The following is a 16,888-nucleotide window of genomic DNA, read 5'->3' on the forward strand; positions in this document are numbered from 1 at the left end:
GTCATTTTTCCTCTGTTGATTTCATCTGCCCTGCCTTCCTATTACTGGCAGTGTCACCAAATACTTGCTCCTCAACATTCAGCTCTCAAAAACCTCTGTGGCACATGCTTTACTTATTTCTGGGCTCCTCCTGAGCAAAGAAACGGATAAAATGATCTGTCCCATTTTCCTCTTCAACAGACTTTTGTCCATAATAGATTTGGAAATGATGGTCCTTCAACTTGTCACCTGATGTTTTCAGACAGTGAAGTACCAAATCTTCCCCTTTCAAGTTCTCAGCACAACATGAGCACCCAGTACTACCTGCACTCCCGTACAGATTACCAACAGTTTGTTTATTTAATTATCAATTTAATCAACTAAACAATGTAACTATTGCTTTTAAGGGACATGGAATCTTTACCTTTTCTTTTGATTTTTTTTCCTGTAACACTTTCTGATAAGCTCACAGTCTCCTTGTGAAATGATTCTTTGCACAACTGCATTCTAAAAATGGACTAGGGTGAAGATCAAGAAGAGCTGTTTCTGTAACGATAAACTAAGATAAACTACCCAGGAATGAATCTGGGTTACAACCAAGAGGAGGTTGCAGAAGAGTGGTGTCCTGGAGCAGCACTCCTGCAGGAACTGTACAGTGGGGTGAGGGTGGCAGGCAGCCTTGAAGAGTTATATTCAAATTAGAAAAGTAATTATTGATGATGCTGACAGCAAAGGATGGGCCCAGCTTTGACTTTTGCTCCTTTTATTAGTTTCTTTTATTCAGGACATTAGCCTTGTACCTTAATTCAAATTCTCTACCAAAGCTGAGGACTGCATCCCCGCTTCACTCCCCTACCACAGCTTGGCTTACCTCTCCTCCAGTAGCCAAAATCTTCCTCCCTAGCCATGTTTCTCCAAACTCCTGTGCAGGCAGAGTGCCACAGTCTCGTTCCTCCTATGCATAAACTGTCTTGACACCAGTCACACTGCCACAGCCTTGCCCCCATTTTTCTCAACCTCCCTTTGAAAAACTCACTACAGATTGACTGCAACTCAGTCAAACTGCTCACCCCTCTTCTCCAACAGGATCTGGCCTGACTGCCTCCATGCAGTCCCACATCGCTGCTGGCAAAGGCTGCACCTCAGCAGTCCTCCTGACTCTCATTCACTCATTCACTCAAGGGCAACATGTGGGAAAACACTATTTTTCTATTTTTTCACACTTTCAGTGAACACTGGGGTTGTGTGAAAGTTGTCACAGGCAGTTTTCATTTCAGCTGCAATTCCACAGAGGTAAAGAAGGAGGAGGATCAGCCAGGGTGCACAGAAGAGGTGCGGGAGGCACAGTTGTGTCTGCAGCCTGCAAGTGCCTGAAGTGTCCCTGTGAAACAACATCCTTCTGCCGCTTTCCACGAAAAAGTACAACTAATGGCTTTTCCTATCACAGCAAGACGATGGAGATCCCATATTAGGAAGATTTATGTCCTGACAGACAGGATCTCTGTCTTTTCTACGCATTAAGTTTACATTATTCTGATTTCTGGGAGGTTTTAAGTCTTTCAACTTGTTTACTCTAATGGCATCCTTGTGACACAGTCAAACCTTCTTAACACCACTTTTTATATAGAAACCAGATCCAGAAGCGTGCTATTACACACAAAAATCTCTGGCAGCAAACAAAACTGAACTTGGGTCTTGGGACATCATCGCTCTCAGTTCTGGACAGCTTTCAGCAAGCTGTATAACATTTCCTGAATCCTCTATAAGGATGCATGTGGCTGCATTTTTAATGTCACAAATAGAAAGAGCTAAATTAATCAAGTCTGCAGGATTCAAATAGCAGCCAAGAGGAGGAGCAGATACAGGGAAGGCACTGGCTGTGAGACAAGCTATGTGCAGAGCACTCAAAACCAGAGAATATAAGCAGATGAGGGTTATGGGGCTCTCAACCCCAATCAGCCAGTTTCAGAATGACTCCACACAACCCTCCCTGGGAAAAGCAGGCCTGTTCACCAAAAGGTGACCTTTGCAAAGTGCTCTAGCAGGTGTTTCATCAGCACTGGCTTGCATTGGCCAAAAGCAATTCTGGTCTTTTGCATCGTGGTGTATCTGAGGACTGCATTAGCACAGCTGCCTGTCAGCAGAGAGACACTCTTCAGGCGCTAAACAGCAGAAAATATTCACTAGCACCACAGAATGCAGAGGCCCAGAACCACACAGTGATTTATCTGGGAAGGGGCCCCAGAAGCCTTCAGGCCAACCCCTACTCAAAGCAGGGCCAGCATAAACCACAGCCTTGAGCAGCCACGTTATGAACGTCTTCAGGAATGGAGATCCCACAGCCTGTAGGGGAGCACTGTTTCAGTGTTGGACTACCCTCACTGTAAAAATATTTTTCCTAATATTTAATCAGTTTCTTTTCTGGCTGCTTGTGTCCATTGCAGGGTTGCCTCTTGTGCCTTTCAATGGTCTGTCTCCATCTTCTCTACAGCACCCACTAAGAACATACTGACTTACACTTAGTGTTGTTAGTTCCTTAATTCCTTAGGTCTCCCTCGCAGTTAGCCTCAGGCCCTGAGGGTTATTGATCTGCCATCCTACCTGCTACGTACAGTGCCAAACATTGACACTACACAGATGAAACTCCATGGTCAAACCTGGGCAGCAAACACTAAGCAACATTCGTACTGAGAAAAGACACTTTAGGAGAAAAAGCAGTCACTGGGGTCTGTCTTGGCACCCTCCCAGGACACAGTATTTCTGCTGTGATCTGCAGCCAGGACCCTGACCCAAGCCTGCCTAGGAAGGCAGAGGTTTTCCCTGGTAACATCACAGTAACATCGCTGGTCATGAGGACTAGGCATCAGCTGAGGGTTTTCTCAGACACTTTCTCATCTTTGCCATGACCATCTAGACAGGTCTTCTCTAGCCCACAGGAATCAATACTGTATTTTGCATAACTATAAGAAGAAATGAAGCAATGTCTTCAGCTGAACATGGCAGACCCAGCTCACCCATAATCTTCTGAGGATAAAACCTTAATCTGCATTCAATTATTTATTATCTCATTCTGGTTTGGGGTTTTTTTTTGTTGTTGTTTTGGGGGGATTTTTGGGGGTTTTTTTTGTGGTTTTTTGTTGTTTGGGTTTTTTTGTTGTTGTTCAATGAAAACAACAGCAAAGAACAGTTAAAAGTACAAGGAAGCAAGGTGGTAGAGAGAATAGGAAAACCTTCTAAGAGAATGATGTTTCTGAAGCTTGGGAGGTAAGTGCAAGTTGTAGAGAAAAGTTTGAGCAGTTTCCTCCTGCTTCAAATAAATCTGACCAACACTGTAATTCATCTTCTAATTAACAATCAGACCAGTTCAGTTTGACTGATTCCAACATTATCTGAAAACAAATACTCCTTTGCACAAATTAATAGCACTGGCCAGTTAAAAATTACATGCAGGCTGCCACTTCCTCCCTGGAAATGGAAGGAAAGAAACTGAAGATTGCATGAAAACAGTAGTGGCACTTTCTATTCTACTTTAAGGAAGCAAAGAATGGTGCCCTTTCTGCTTTCTGCTGCTGTTCAGTATTCATTTCAGTGAGCTGGCTCTGTTCCTAAGCCTCTCTGCTCCTCTCGGGCAGGCAGACAAATCACAATGGAAGGAGCAGTGCAGGCAGCAGCTCTGAACTCTGGAAGGATTGCTCAGTACCAGCTGGGGAATTGGCTGATTTGCAGCAACCTTGTAACAGGGAAAGCCAGTCTTGAGAGACACTAATGAATGTGTTGGAGTCATCTCAGAGTATTTTTAAGGAAATGGCTTGAAAATTTTATGTTTGTGCAAAGCAACTTGTTCCGCCTTAAATGTTGTTTTCATAAAGTTCTCATAGTAGCAAAAAATAAAAGAATTATTATTTCTTACCCCTCCCTGCCCCAGTATTTTGGAATTGGCAGTGCATTGAAATATTATGCTTTCTCCCAGGCTCTGCATAATATGCTGCTGTGGGACAGGTCACTTTTAAATTCACCAGACCTGTGATCATGGAATTCAAGCTCCGGTGTTTAAACTTCCAAGCTGCTCTTAGTTTTTGAATTCCCAATCACTGGGAAAACAGCTGAGTAAAATACCTACGCTATACTTACCTCCAGAAAAAGGTTTGCATTCTAAGACCTCCAACTTTGAAAAAACCCGCAATTACTCTCTGGCTAATTTCACACTTCCTGAAGTACCTATAACCACCAAAATGAGGGGTTGTCTGTCTAAAGCTCTGTAATGCAGAGGTCAGCTATTCAAATGTGCAGACATGTTGCTGTAGGCCACCTGAAGCCCAAGACAAAAGCAGTTTTTTGGAAAGTTGGGAACTTTTGATCCTTTGAAATGCGGTGGAGGCAAAGACCGAAGTTCTGTGCTATTCTCAAAAGGCCACAGAGACAAATATCCTCCTTCCCGCTCCCCTTCCCTGGCTTTCAGAGACTGTCTGGTGGGTACAGTACCTAAGTGCTTGCCATGACTGTCAAGAGTGGTACATTCCTGTCTGCAAAAACTAAAATGTTTTAACCATAGCTTCTGTTTTACCTTGAGACAGGCTGAATGCAGACCTATACCCATCTCAGCGTGACAACAGGAATGCTGGAAATTTAGCAGTTGTTCAATAACCAACTGCCAACAATGTCAATATGACTGACATCAGCCTGCAAGAAGGGGGAAGATTCTGAGAAAAAAAAAAAAAAAAAAAGGCATTGGAAACAACTGGCATGAGATGAAGATGAAATCATACATATCTTATGAAGCTCTTTGTGGCACCAGAACCTACAGATAAAATACAAGTTCAATCCAAACCAGACAGGATTCCAGGAATTCCCCTCTTCTACCAGTGCCATCAGCAACAATTACTACTTGAGTCTGAAGATGTATGTTTAGAGGATGAATCACTAAATCTGAAATAAAATTGCCAGTTGTTTCTTTACAAAGAAAACCAAAATTTTTCCTTATGTAGGTGCAATTTATAACTAAATTCACCATATCCTACTACTTTGCTGCAAAAATGCTAATACCACCACACTCAGAAAATCAAAAATTAATAAGGCAGATGAAAGCCTTTGACCTATCCTCTGTGGAACATTTGGGAGAAAAATGCACTTCACAGAATGGAGTCAGGCATACATGATTTTCATTTACTTAACAGTGTTGTCATGAGATTCAGGCATCTCCCCTTGCAAGAAACTCTCATTATCAGAGTCTAAGAGGTTATCAGTAGGAGCATTAAAAGACTTTTGTAATTCTGATGTATGATCATTAACTACCCAGTGTAGCAGAAAAAAATGGTTAAACGGAGTCAGCGGCATCACGTGTTTCAAGGACAACAAATAAAACTGCAGAAAACCAGGCCAGTCTCATTTATTTTGCCACTAAAAGTGCAGGGAAATGCACATACAGTGGTACCAACCCACAACAGCACTTCTGAGAAGTGTTGTCAGGGAAGAAATAAAATACATGCATTTGTTTTCCCCATGGCCACCGTCACAGCCAAATGACTGAGACACCAAGATATTCCATTAAATTCACAAAGATGCTCCCTTTTGGCTTGAAAGCATTATAATACCTCACAGCTATGATAAAATCAGGGCTTTGAGTCCTCTCCAGACCTGTGCACACAGAACTGCACTTAAATGCTGCTTGTGTCTCAGATGAGGAAGCTTGCACTGACTCCTAGACTATTTTCCATTGCTCCAAAACCACTGTTTACTAGTACCATGAGTGCTCCATTGTTGCTGCTGGGTTCCACCCATTCTAACAATAATCACTCCTCTCATGCCATGAGGTGTCAGGACAGTGGTAATAGGCAGGCAACACAGAGAGATCAGATTTACTACTGTAAATCCTTTTAGCCAAATCAACCAATTTGCTGTCAGAAAGTGAAGCAACAGGTGTCTTGCAGAGGAGAAACAGGTAATTGTAAGGAGGGTCTTGCATTACCTTTGACTTAAGTAATTTCTTCACAGTGGAGCTGCAGGATGTCAGTGATTATTCCTGAGAGCAAAGTGTAGAGAGTGAAGCTACAACTTAACCCACAGTGAAGGCACACAAAGCTCCTTCCCACGAAGCACAGCTGTGTGGGTTGTTTTGTTTGTCAGGTTTGGGGGTGGTTTTTTTTTTTAAAGAGTACAATCATCACAGTATAAATAGAAATGGCTGCACTTGCTCCTTTCACTGAAATCCCTGGGAGATGCAACTGGATGAAACATCTCTTCCCAGACTGTGACAATCTGAATGACAGAGCATCCGTTTGGGTACCAGACGACAGCTGAGGATACTCACACTCTGAGTGGTCTGACCAGCAGTGCAATGCAAGGACTGAGTTTAGGGAGACTGAACTCACTTTCTGTCTCATTTACTAGCTTTCTAAAAACGATCATTGCCAAAACTCAGTCATCCAGTCTTCCCTCTGCAAACAGCTACAAGCTGAAGCAGAAGTCTGAAATTAGCCGTCAAGGAGAGAAAAGTCTCTCAGAAAAAGATCAGAATGAGAAATAAAGTGAAATCACTCATATAAAAACAGTGTGCTGAGCGCCAGTCAGGAGGACAGAAAAAGATCCCTCTGACATATGCTCTAGTTGAAGATTAGCCCAATACTAAGTAATAATACATTAAATAATTAAATAATGTATTAATAATACAATACACTAATACAAATAATGCATTAAATAATGTATTAATACATAGTACATTAAAAATGGAAAGAAAAATGTTTTCCCAGGAAAGTTTGATCCATTGTCTCCTTGAGGTTGTATGTAGAGATCACAATGAAGCATGGTGCAAGGAGCCCTGTGCTGTCCCTGATCATGTCTTCTCCAGCTGAAGCAGTACAGCCAGTGTAACAGCATAGCTTAACTCAAGTAGCAGAGCTTACTATTTTATATCGAGCACTGGATCCAGTCATCTTGGGTGATTACTGTACTTCTGGACCCAGGCTAGCATCTCCGCACTTCTTGCACTGTATGAGATAGTCACACCAGCTCCACACAGCACTAAGCTGAAGGTTTCTGCACCCAAAAACTTTATATGACATTCATTACAGTCCTTCATTCCTTGTGTTTAACATGGACTATGGAAACTACAAAACCAGCATTGTTCATCTCCTGAAGAAGACTCCAATTCAGCTTTCCATAAATAAAAGTAACTAGGAAAAACTTCTTGGGCCACTGAAAAGAAAGAAAATGCTGATCCAGTGAAGAAAAACCTGAACGGTTTGCAGCAAACTTTGCCAGAGCACGGTTTAAAACAGAAGATCTAAATAAAGAGCAACATTCTTATTACCACTTGCCCACCCGATGCCATATTGCTGATTCAAGAGACAAACTTCCCACTAACTTCATTGTTACGGCATCAAGGCATGGTAGTGACACTCAATCTCCCTTTAAAAACACTGCCTGTGAAAGTTACTTCCCTAAACAATGGCGCTATATTTGGGGGAGGGGGAGGGGAAGCTGGAGAAATGTAGTTATTTTTTCATTTGCGAATCATCTATCACTGCAGCACAAAGTAAAATGAAAATCTTAACATTCAACTGAGTTTCAATACAAAAAATAATACTGTTACTGCACGGGATTTTCATAAACTCATGATGTAATCCAATTCAAAATCCCTACTTACTTTCAGAAAGTGTCCTGTACCAAAAACCATAGCCTTTTCTGTAGATACCTTTCACATTTCTTAACATGTTCTGTGTTACATTGTTTCATGCATTAAAATTACTGCAGATCAAAACTTAAAATGGACTATGGTCCAGCATTCACCTTTCACATGTAAACACATCACGTACAGCTTTAATCAACTTTTGAAAGGGATGAAAAGCAAAATTAATATACGAAAGAAACACTAAAGATAAAGAAATAAAGAGAAAGACATAAAGAAAGAGTCTGATAGGAATGTCTGAATGTAATTACAAATGCAGAAAAGGTGGCTGTTTGTGAACTTTCCAACTTTCTGCAAAGAAAATGGTAAAGGGCCAAAGTTTTGCTAATCAATGACTGCAATAATCTGTTTGGAATTGTATGTACTTAGCTAATTGAATATTTTCATCTGCTCAGAACAGCTACATTGCAGCTTACTGGCTGGATAGTAATGAAAATCAGGCAAAAAAAAGTTAAGTGGATGTGACTGCCAAAAATAAAGAGCTTATAAATAAAAAGGAAATAGCATTCATATTTTTCTTTGTCCTGAGCATTTTTCTGCTCATCTAAGCCTTTTAAAGCCCTTCAACAGTCCTTTTAATATAGCAGCAAATAATCCTGGATATACTGCATGTCCGACCCAGGTTTTACTTCAGCTTTATCCTGTTTTCTGATTTCCAGTAATACATCACCTTTGCATTAGAGCCTCTCTAGAGCCCAGGCAATTCACAACTAATCAGTGAAGTGAGCAAGCTATTGTAAAGGCTTAACAAGCTCTAGTCCTCAATCTTGCATTGTGATTACCTCAGAATAATTACTTCTGGAGATAACTGATGAAGATCATATTAGGCTAAGGCGAAACAGAGACCCGGCTAAGTGTAAATCAATTACAGCTGAAATGAGAGGAGAGGGGACAAAAATATTAAAGGACTATTGCCATTATTTATGGAGCAGTCATGGAGAATTCAAATAATTTTTTATACTTACTATAGCTGTTGGAGTTGAAGCCAGCACACAGTAGAGCACAAGAGGTGAAATGAAGCTCTCATCCTCTGTTCCAGGGTACGGTTTCATCAAATTGCCATCCTGACAGAAGAAACCCTGGATATGCACCTGAAAAGTATCGGTGCACTCGAAGTAGTAGGCGAGCAGAACAGTCCCAGCCATGATGACAAGCTGAAAGTACAACATGGTCACACAGGCGTTAGTTGCTTTTTTAACAGATGCATCTATGCCTTCAAGCTACTTTAGTCCTGCAGACCATCCTCCCTTTATCGTCACCCTGACAGCCCTTGCAATAATGGTGTGTGAGTGCGTCTGTTTCTGCGCGTCCGCTTTGCAACATCTGTTACATAAACCTTTTGGCAAACAGCACTAATGAATGTCTCAGATAGGAGTGGGTCCCTATTGTAGAGGGACGGGAGCTTTGACAGCTACTTTATCAGAGGGCATGTGAGTGTCAATGGCAGCAACAATCAATGAAAGCTAGCAGAACGAGGGGCAGTGCTGCAGGAGCCAACAGTAGTGACAAGCTAAAACCTGTGCACAGCAGTAGGGAGCTGGAAAGGATTATTACAAAGGATAAAGGGAGCTAAAGCCAAAATGCTTCCCCGCTGCAGCTGTAAACTCATGCTGGGGAATGTGCATCCTGTGCTAATCCAGAAGAGCCCTGTGTGTCCCAGATGAAGACTCATCCGGAGCGAAACCTGCCTCCTGCCACTCACCTTTCCTTGGAACCACTGCTTGCAAGAAAAGCTTTAGAAGTCTACTCAGAAACCCTGACTCCCTAACCACTGGCTGGGGCTACTGCGCACTGCCTGGCTTCCCCACTCCACCACAACTGCTTTTGAAAAAGACTGGCTTGAGTCTGGATCTTCATCTTTACACATAAAAACTGCAAGGAGCCTTTCTTGTCTCTTTTTTGGTAGTTTATTGCTGGCTAAATGGGTTGCTTGGAAAACTTCGGCTATCAACTTTTTTTGTACATAGCCACAGTTACTGCACATGAGCTATTGTCACTGTCTGTGTCAGCTTCCCACACTGCTTCAACAACACATCTCAAAATGATGTCACAAAGGCTGTCGCTAATCACCTCATGAAGTTAAGCGGATATACTAATTCATCATTCTTGCTCACTCTCTGCCAGGCTGCAAAGGAAATCTCACGTCACAATCCTCATCATTTTAAAAAATAGCAAAATTGATTTGGAAATCATGACAATTACAGGATCTGATTCAGAATCCTCTTTATAGACACTATTGCCTCCTGCCACTATTACAAGAGTTATCAAATATACAAGTTATCTTGCCACACCATAGAAAATAATAGTAATAAAGGAAGTGAAAAAATGAACTCCAAAGTGGCTTGGTTTTAGTATTTTGTCACCAAACTTTCTGCATCAAAACTGTGTTGCTGTGAGATTATTGTAAGAATAGACCTTTAAAAAATAATTTCAGCAACTCCGTCTCAAAGATACACTTACAAGCTATCCCTGCATTCCTCTGGCCATTTCTTGCACGTATGTTCTGACACACAAGACAGCCATTAAAGTCATCATCTATTTGAGTGGGTGTTGGATTAAAATTCGGAAAAAAAAAAAAAGAAATCGGAGAAATCACTTGTGAAAGTAGAAGACCACAGAATCACAGAGTGGTTGAGGTTGGAAGGGACCTCTGCTGGTCATCTGGTCCAATGCCATTGCTCAAGCAGAGATACCTTGAGCCTGTTGTCCAGGACCATGTCCAGATGGCTTTTGAGTATCTCCAAGGATGGAGACTCCACAGCCTCCCTGAGCAACCTGTAAGATAGACTTAAGCAGGGCAGAGTGAAGGCAAAGTTGAGAGATTCTGCACTCTCCCCCATTTTTTACCTTCAAAATTAACAATTTCATTCTGTAGCCAGATTCCAAACCCCACAGATTAATTCCACCTCTGGAAAATACAGCCTGGATTGCTTAATGGTTTTAGGTCAACCAGTTAGCTCTATGGATTCAAAAATCAGCTTATGCTGATTACAGAATTATGGTACAAAGTTAAATTTATATTGACAAAGCACATAGCCCCTTTTTAGAAGCTTAAGCAAGTAAGAATCTACATAATTATTTCCCCCCAAAATGCATGTTCTCTATTTCTCCCACCCTGATTTATAGCATGAATGTAATATATCAACATAAAATGTTAATAAAGCATTTGTTTTCTGAAGATTTTGGCTTCCTTCTGATGATTCAGTAACTTTAAGATCCAGAACTTTGAAATCTACCTCCCCACAATGAATTGCAGATAAGCTAACCATGTATGGTCAGTACAGGGCAGTTGCTCTCTGCTGCTCCTTCCCGCTCACACTTCTGCTATGTTCTGCATTGTCCATTGGAGACAGCTGGAACTGGCTGGAAACTTGAAAGATTTAGTCTGTATATTTTCTCCTATGCAATATCTACCTCTAAAGGTGTGTGAACAAATGTATTCTCTCGCATAATTTTATCCGGATCGTATAATAATAGCTTTAGATGGAACTGCTAGAGTATTCAATTTCTTAAACATGTAGCTGAAAAAGTACTTAACTTTTCTCAACTTTCATTGTTTATCCTGACATTTTCAAGACCCCACACCTGCTCAAAAGGAATTTTTTTAACAAATAGAAAACAAGATGCTGTTGTTTGTGTTCTCCCCAGAGACCTTTACAGCATCCTGGATGAGTCAGTGGGATGCCCTATAAACAAACAAGAGTCCTGTAATTAAGGACTTAATTTAACTCCTTGAGCAGCTATAGATTTCCTGATCAACCTTGGGCAACTCAGTTTTATAAATTAACATCAGAGGAAGGCAATGACACTGTCACTACTCTACCTGACGTGCCCAGATAAACACGTTTGAGATTACAGGATGACTGGATACAGAGGTATTTAAGCTCAGTTCCAGCACCTGGTATGTCCTGGGCTGTCAGAAGCGAGAACTTCTTTTCCTTTTCCCTTCCCTTTTTCTCTTCCTCTTTCCCTTCCACTTGGTGACTATTTCATATGTATTTATTGTGGCATGAGTGAGAATTTTGTAGTTTGTGCAGGAGAAATTCTAATCAAAACCGCTCAGCAGTGGTAATTTGTGACCGAGGAATGATCTGGCAGGAAGGGCAAGAAGGCACAACTGCAAGAAGGGGTCAAACTGCCTGGAAGCAGGGATGCCAGAGACAGCAGGACTCCCTGCAAGGGAGTGAAGTTTCCCTTGGTGATAAGAAATAGCTGCAGCATTGCCTTGTAGCTATCCTGGAAGGGGAGCGCTTAGGGGCCCAAGTTCAGGGGCCACCTCTGCGCAGCAGAGCTGGGGCAGGGGGTGGACCCACAGCTGGGCTGAGGTGACCCATGCAACCACTCTCGGGATCCGTGCTGGCGCAAGTGTATATAAGGAATTGGCTCCTGATGCATTTCTGCAGACTCCCTGTAGAACCACTTATGGCAGTAGGACTCTGGCCAAAGCATCATTCATTAATTTTTTCTTTATATTGAAGCACAAACATGTGTTTAATTTCCCGCAATGGGTACCATAAAAATTCCCCAACATTTGTGTTGATTTACTGGGCACAGATGCCTTAATCAACTTCAGTCCCCTAACCTTTTTTGATTTTGAAAGCTAGAACTTAAAATTACAAATGCACAAATCCCTAATTTTTGTAGCTGTCAGTTTGCAGCAGATAACAACTCTGCCTTTTCTCCCTGTTTTCAGGTTTACAGTCATTGAAGGAAGCAGTGAAGAAAAGCAGGTAGGCTGATGTAAGATAAAGACACAAAAAATCCAGTTACATAATTCAGAAAACACAATGCAGTTTAACACTGGCATTTTGCAGGGGTTTTTTATTAATCCTTATCAACTCATTTCCTTCAGTTTGCTTGGGAAAAATTATAAATGCTCAATAATTCACTTTAGAAAAGCAGCCAATGAATAGAAGTGTCTAAGGTGCTTAATGGCCTCCATTACCACAGTATTTAACCATGTCATAATCCTTAATGTTTATCATCACTACTCCACTGTAAGATAAGAAAATGCTCTTATCACCATTTTACAGAGAGGGGACAAAAGCAGAGGAGATAAAATGACTGCCCTTAGGTCACAGTAGAGCCTGTGGCACAGCCAAGATTTACCTTTCTTCTGGACCAGATTTTTCTGGATTAGTCAATAATCTGCACATGAAAAAGCTCAATGATACATGCTTAGGTCCTGATTCTGCAGAAGCTCATTCATGAGCTTCTACACCACAGTGTGTCTGATTCACCCCCATTTAAAAACTCCTACTTGATTTTAGATCAAGCTTAACAAGCTGGACTCAAACAATTGATGTGTGTTTTTTCCTCAAAGCCAGCTATTTAAATGGATTAATTCTGTAGCACATAACACCTGTCCCTTGACACACCATGAAATTCTGCACCACTCTACAAGCCCACACTGATTCTGTCCTTGCAGACCTTCCTATCACTGTACACCCTTGCTCCTCTTTAAGTTGTGGGAGTTCTCTGCAATAAAAAAATCACTTCCTTAAATGTGCAAGTTTATGAAGCAATTCTTGCAATCTTCTTTGGGCAATCAGTAATTGTTTGGTGGAGGTGCTAATCAGGTATTAGTGTAAGATTGTGTCCTGAGTATAAAGGAAGAGAATCATCAAAGTAAGCAGTGCAATTCAGTTCCAGTAATCCCAGGCCTACTGGGAAGCATCCAGAAATCCTTCCCTTCCCCTTAATACTCTGACAGCATAACTCAGTGTTTTCGGTTTGTTTGAGCGTTTTTGGTTTTTTTTTGGTAGTGGGGGAGGGGCTGCAGGGCAGGGTCCTGTGAGAAGCTCCTGTGAGAAGCCAGAAGCTTCCCCGGCTCCAGGTTGGACCCGCCACTGGCAAAGGCTGAGCCCGTCCGCCATGGCGGGAGCCCTCTGGGAGAAGAGGTTGAAGAAGGGAAAAACGTTGCTGTGCAACAGAAACTGCACTCTGAGAGAGGAGTGAGAACATGTAAGAGAAAAAAACCCTGCAGACCCCCAGGTCAGTGCAGAAGGAGGGGGAGGAGGTGCTCCAGGCGCCGGAGCAGAGATTCCCCTGCAGCCCGTGGGGATGAAGACCCTGGTGAGGCAGGCTGTCCCCCTGCAGCCCAGGCAGGTCCACGGGGGAGCAGATCTCCACCTGTAGCCCGTGGAGGACCCCACGTCGGAGCAGGTGGGTTCCCAAAGGAGGCTGTGACCCCGTGGGAAGCCCACGCTGGAGCCGGTTTGCTGGCAGGACTTGTGACTGCCAGGGGACCCACACTGGAGCAGTCTGTGCCTGAGGGACTGCGCCCGTGGGAGGGACCCCACGCTGGAGCAGGGGAAGAGTGAGGAGTCCTCCCCCTGAGAAGGAAGGAGCAGCAGAGACAATGTGTGATGAACTGACCCCAACCCCCATTCCCCGTCCCCCTGCACCGCTGCAGGGGAGGAGGTAGAGAAAATCGGGCATAAAATTAAGCCCAGGAAGAAGGGAAGGGTGGAGCAAAGGTGCCTTAAGATTTTGTTTTATTTCTCATTACCCTACTCTGATTTGATTGGTAATTAATTAAATTTCCCCAAGTCAGGTCTGATTTGCCCTTGACAGTAATTGGTGAGTGATCTCTCCCTGTCCTTATCTCAACCCACGAGCCTTTTGTTATATTTTCTGTCCCCTGTACGACTGAGGAGGAGAGTAATAGAGCAGCTTGGGTGGGCACCTGGTGTCCAGCCAGGGTCAACCTACCACAAGTGGTCAAGTGGTAAGGAAACATTAAACACCCCATCAGACAAGGCTCTCCTTACAAATAACAGAAGATGGAGACAACAATTAATTAGAAGCCCATCTGATCCAGATGGGCTAGCAGCTAAAAGGCCTATTTTCACACTGAGGTGTGAGGGTAGTAGTTACGTATCTCCCATTAGCATTAATGGGAGTTAACAGTATGAATTCTTAAGGGATCAGCAAAAGCCTCCATCTCTACAGCAGTTTGTTAAGCATCTGTTCTGTACCATTTTATCACAAATGACATGCCTTAAAAGGTTCTACCTTCACACTTCTGTGTGACCTATCCAGGTCTGTAGAAGGAGGAAGAGCATATAAGACAGTAAAGGCACGTAGAATCTCTGACGACAGTGAATTAATGTTTTTAATGATGATAAGAATCTGGCCAACTGCATAATCTTTTAGGTTGCCAAGGGACTAGATGTAGGAAAGAATCTATTTTCTATGAAAATATTACCGAAAAAAAGGCAAAGCAGCTAGAAGAATGTGTGAAGAACAAATACTTCACCTGGAGACAGTGAGAAAAATAACCTATATTGGACTTCAACTTAACAGTAAAATAATTCCAAGTGAATGGTTTCATTACGAGCAACCTGATCTAGTAGAAGGTGTCCATGCTTATGGCAGGGGTGTTGGAACTAGATGATCTTTAAGGTCTCTTCCAACCCAAACCATTCCATGATTCTATGATTATGCTGAATAACCATATATTTTACAGTGTCAGAATAAATATGAAAGCCAATGATCTTCCTACGCTGCCACTCTTCAAAGTGTTTTCTCTCCCTCACCTGATATAACTGATTTTGGAATTTAATTCTGAAATCAGTTTTCTTATGCAACTGTGGCACAGGAAAGTCATGGTCTGTTCTGAGAACACTCAATTACAGGACATGGCTTTGTTACATGAGTTTTTAAGTCCAGTCAGCATGGTGGCACAAGCCGGAAAGTAGCTTGGAGGCACAGAGGGTTTATTAGCACACAGGCTTTTGAAGCTGGAGCTGTGTAGAAATCAGAGCTGCCCCTGCAGAGCTTCTTAAGAGTCCATTTCAAGAACTAATTGTATTATTTTACCATTTTAGTATTTAAGTTGGGGCTCGGTGTAGTTTGTAAGGCTGAAGAAGACACTCTCAGACAAAAGAGGACTTTACATGTTCCTAAGGCACTTGTTGCAGGAGGAGTTTTGTGAGAGTAGCATGACCTCTAAAAATACTGACACCTAGTTAAAAACTGTTTCAGCTTCTTTTTTATGTAATGGTCCTTGAAGAATTTCTATGTGCTACACCACAGAAACTTAATGTTACCCAAGAGCTCATCCACATAAAGAAGCTGGATTTCTCCAGCTCTAGCTGTGTAGTTAAAGCAGTACACTTCTCCTAATGGCAACTGAGACATAAAGACATAAAAATAACTGGTACAACTTTTTCATATGTAGGAAATCAAGTAAATAACGTTATGAGGCACCTTAATTATCATGTGTAACTCAATCCACTCTACACACTGCTCCAACTCTCTCAGTTTAAAGCATGGTTCTCAACCTTTTAATTTGCAGACCCTTACATTTTACAAGTGATTCTTATTTAATAAATTTAAGCCTACTTTCTTTGACAGGTAACTGTGACCCATGGATTGATCACAGGCTGAATCTGTCAGCTTGAAGGGAGGAAGGACACCTACCCACATACCGTGCTGTGTATTATAACTGTAATTTTCTACATAGCCAAGGTCTGAATATAAAAATTAATCAAGCCCAAAGAATCAGATACAAATATCTTTGCATTTGCTCAGGTACCCAGGTAGGATAGGAATAATACAAGATAGTGGGTCCAGTTTGTTAGAAGCAGTGTTTGCTAGAAGACTGACGCAGAGTTGACAGATTTCTGAACTCCAGCTGCACGGGCCCATTACAAGCTATAATCCTCTGGTACTCCTATTAATTAAAATAACATTGCAACTGTTTTTTCAAAGTTAATAATTCTCTAACAAAAAAATCTGAGCTGCATATGACTTGCTATTATTTTGGGTTTCCATTAGAGGTGGATTTGCTTGTAATGGCTTTTGTTTCTGTCTCCTCCATTGATTCTTTTGGGACCTGTAAGAAGATGGGAGGAAGACCACCTTCATTCTCATGGTACTCCTGGGCAGGTGCCTGGCAAGGGCAACTCCTACAGGTACTGCAACAGGAGATGGCACATGTGCCGTTCCAGGAACAGTGAGAAGAGCTTGGAAAAACATCCTTCACCCTTCCAAGGGAACAATAACAACATGCCATGAACAAACTCTGTGACTCCTTAGCTACCTTCCCTCTCAAGACTGCTGACAAGGGTGCTAAGCATGTTCTAACCTTTAGGGTAATTCCTCTGACATCAGCACTGGAAGTTGTGTAAGCTTGAGAGGAGACAAGGTGCCATATCAGATCAATGCATCACATGATACTGTCCTGGCAAAAAACCCTCAGGGAGTTGACAAATTTTT

General features: G+C 42.1%; 1 protein-coding gene across 3 annotated transcripts in view; it reads right to left on the reverse strand.

The window, feature by feature from the left end:
• PLPPR1 (phospholipid phosphatase related 1) overlaps positions 1-16,888 on the reverse strand; it is a 414,536-nt gene that overhangs the window by 25,969 nt on the left and 371,679 nt on the right. For all 3 annotated transcript variants that reach the window (XM_049796153.1, XM_049796152.1, XM_049796151.1), the window contains exon 3: positions 8,629-8,817. In XM_049796153.1, the coding sequence (XP_049652110.1) occupies positions 8,629-8,817 (189 nt within the window). The remainder of the gene's footprint in view (positions 1-8,628; positions 8,818-16,888) is intronic.

Source organism: Accipiter gentilis, chromosome Z (genome assembly GCF_929443795.1).
Source record: "Accipiter gentilis chromosome Z, bAccGen1.1, whole genome shotgun sequence".
NCBI classification, from domain to species: Eukaryota; Metazoa; Chordata; class Aves; order Accipitriformes; family Accipitridae; genus Astur; species Astur gentilis.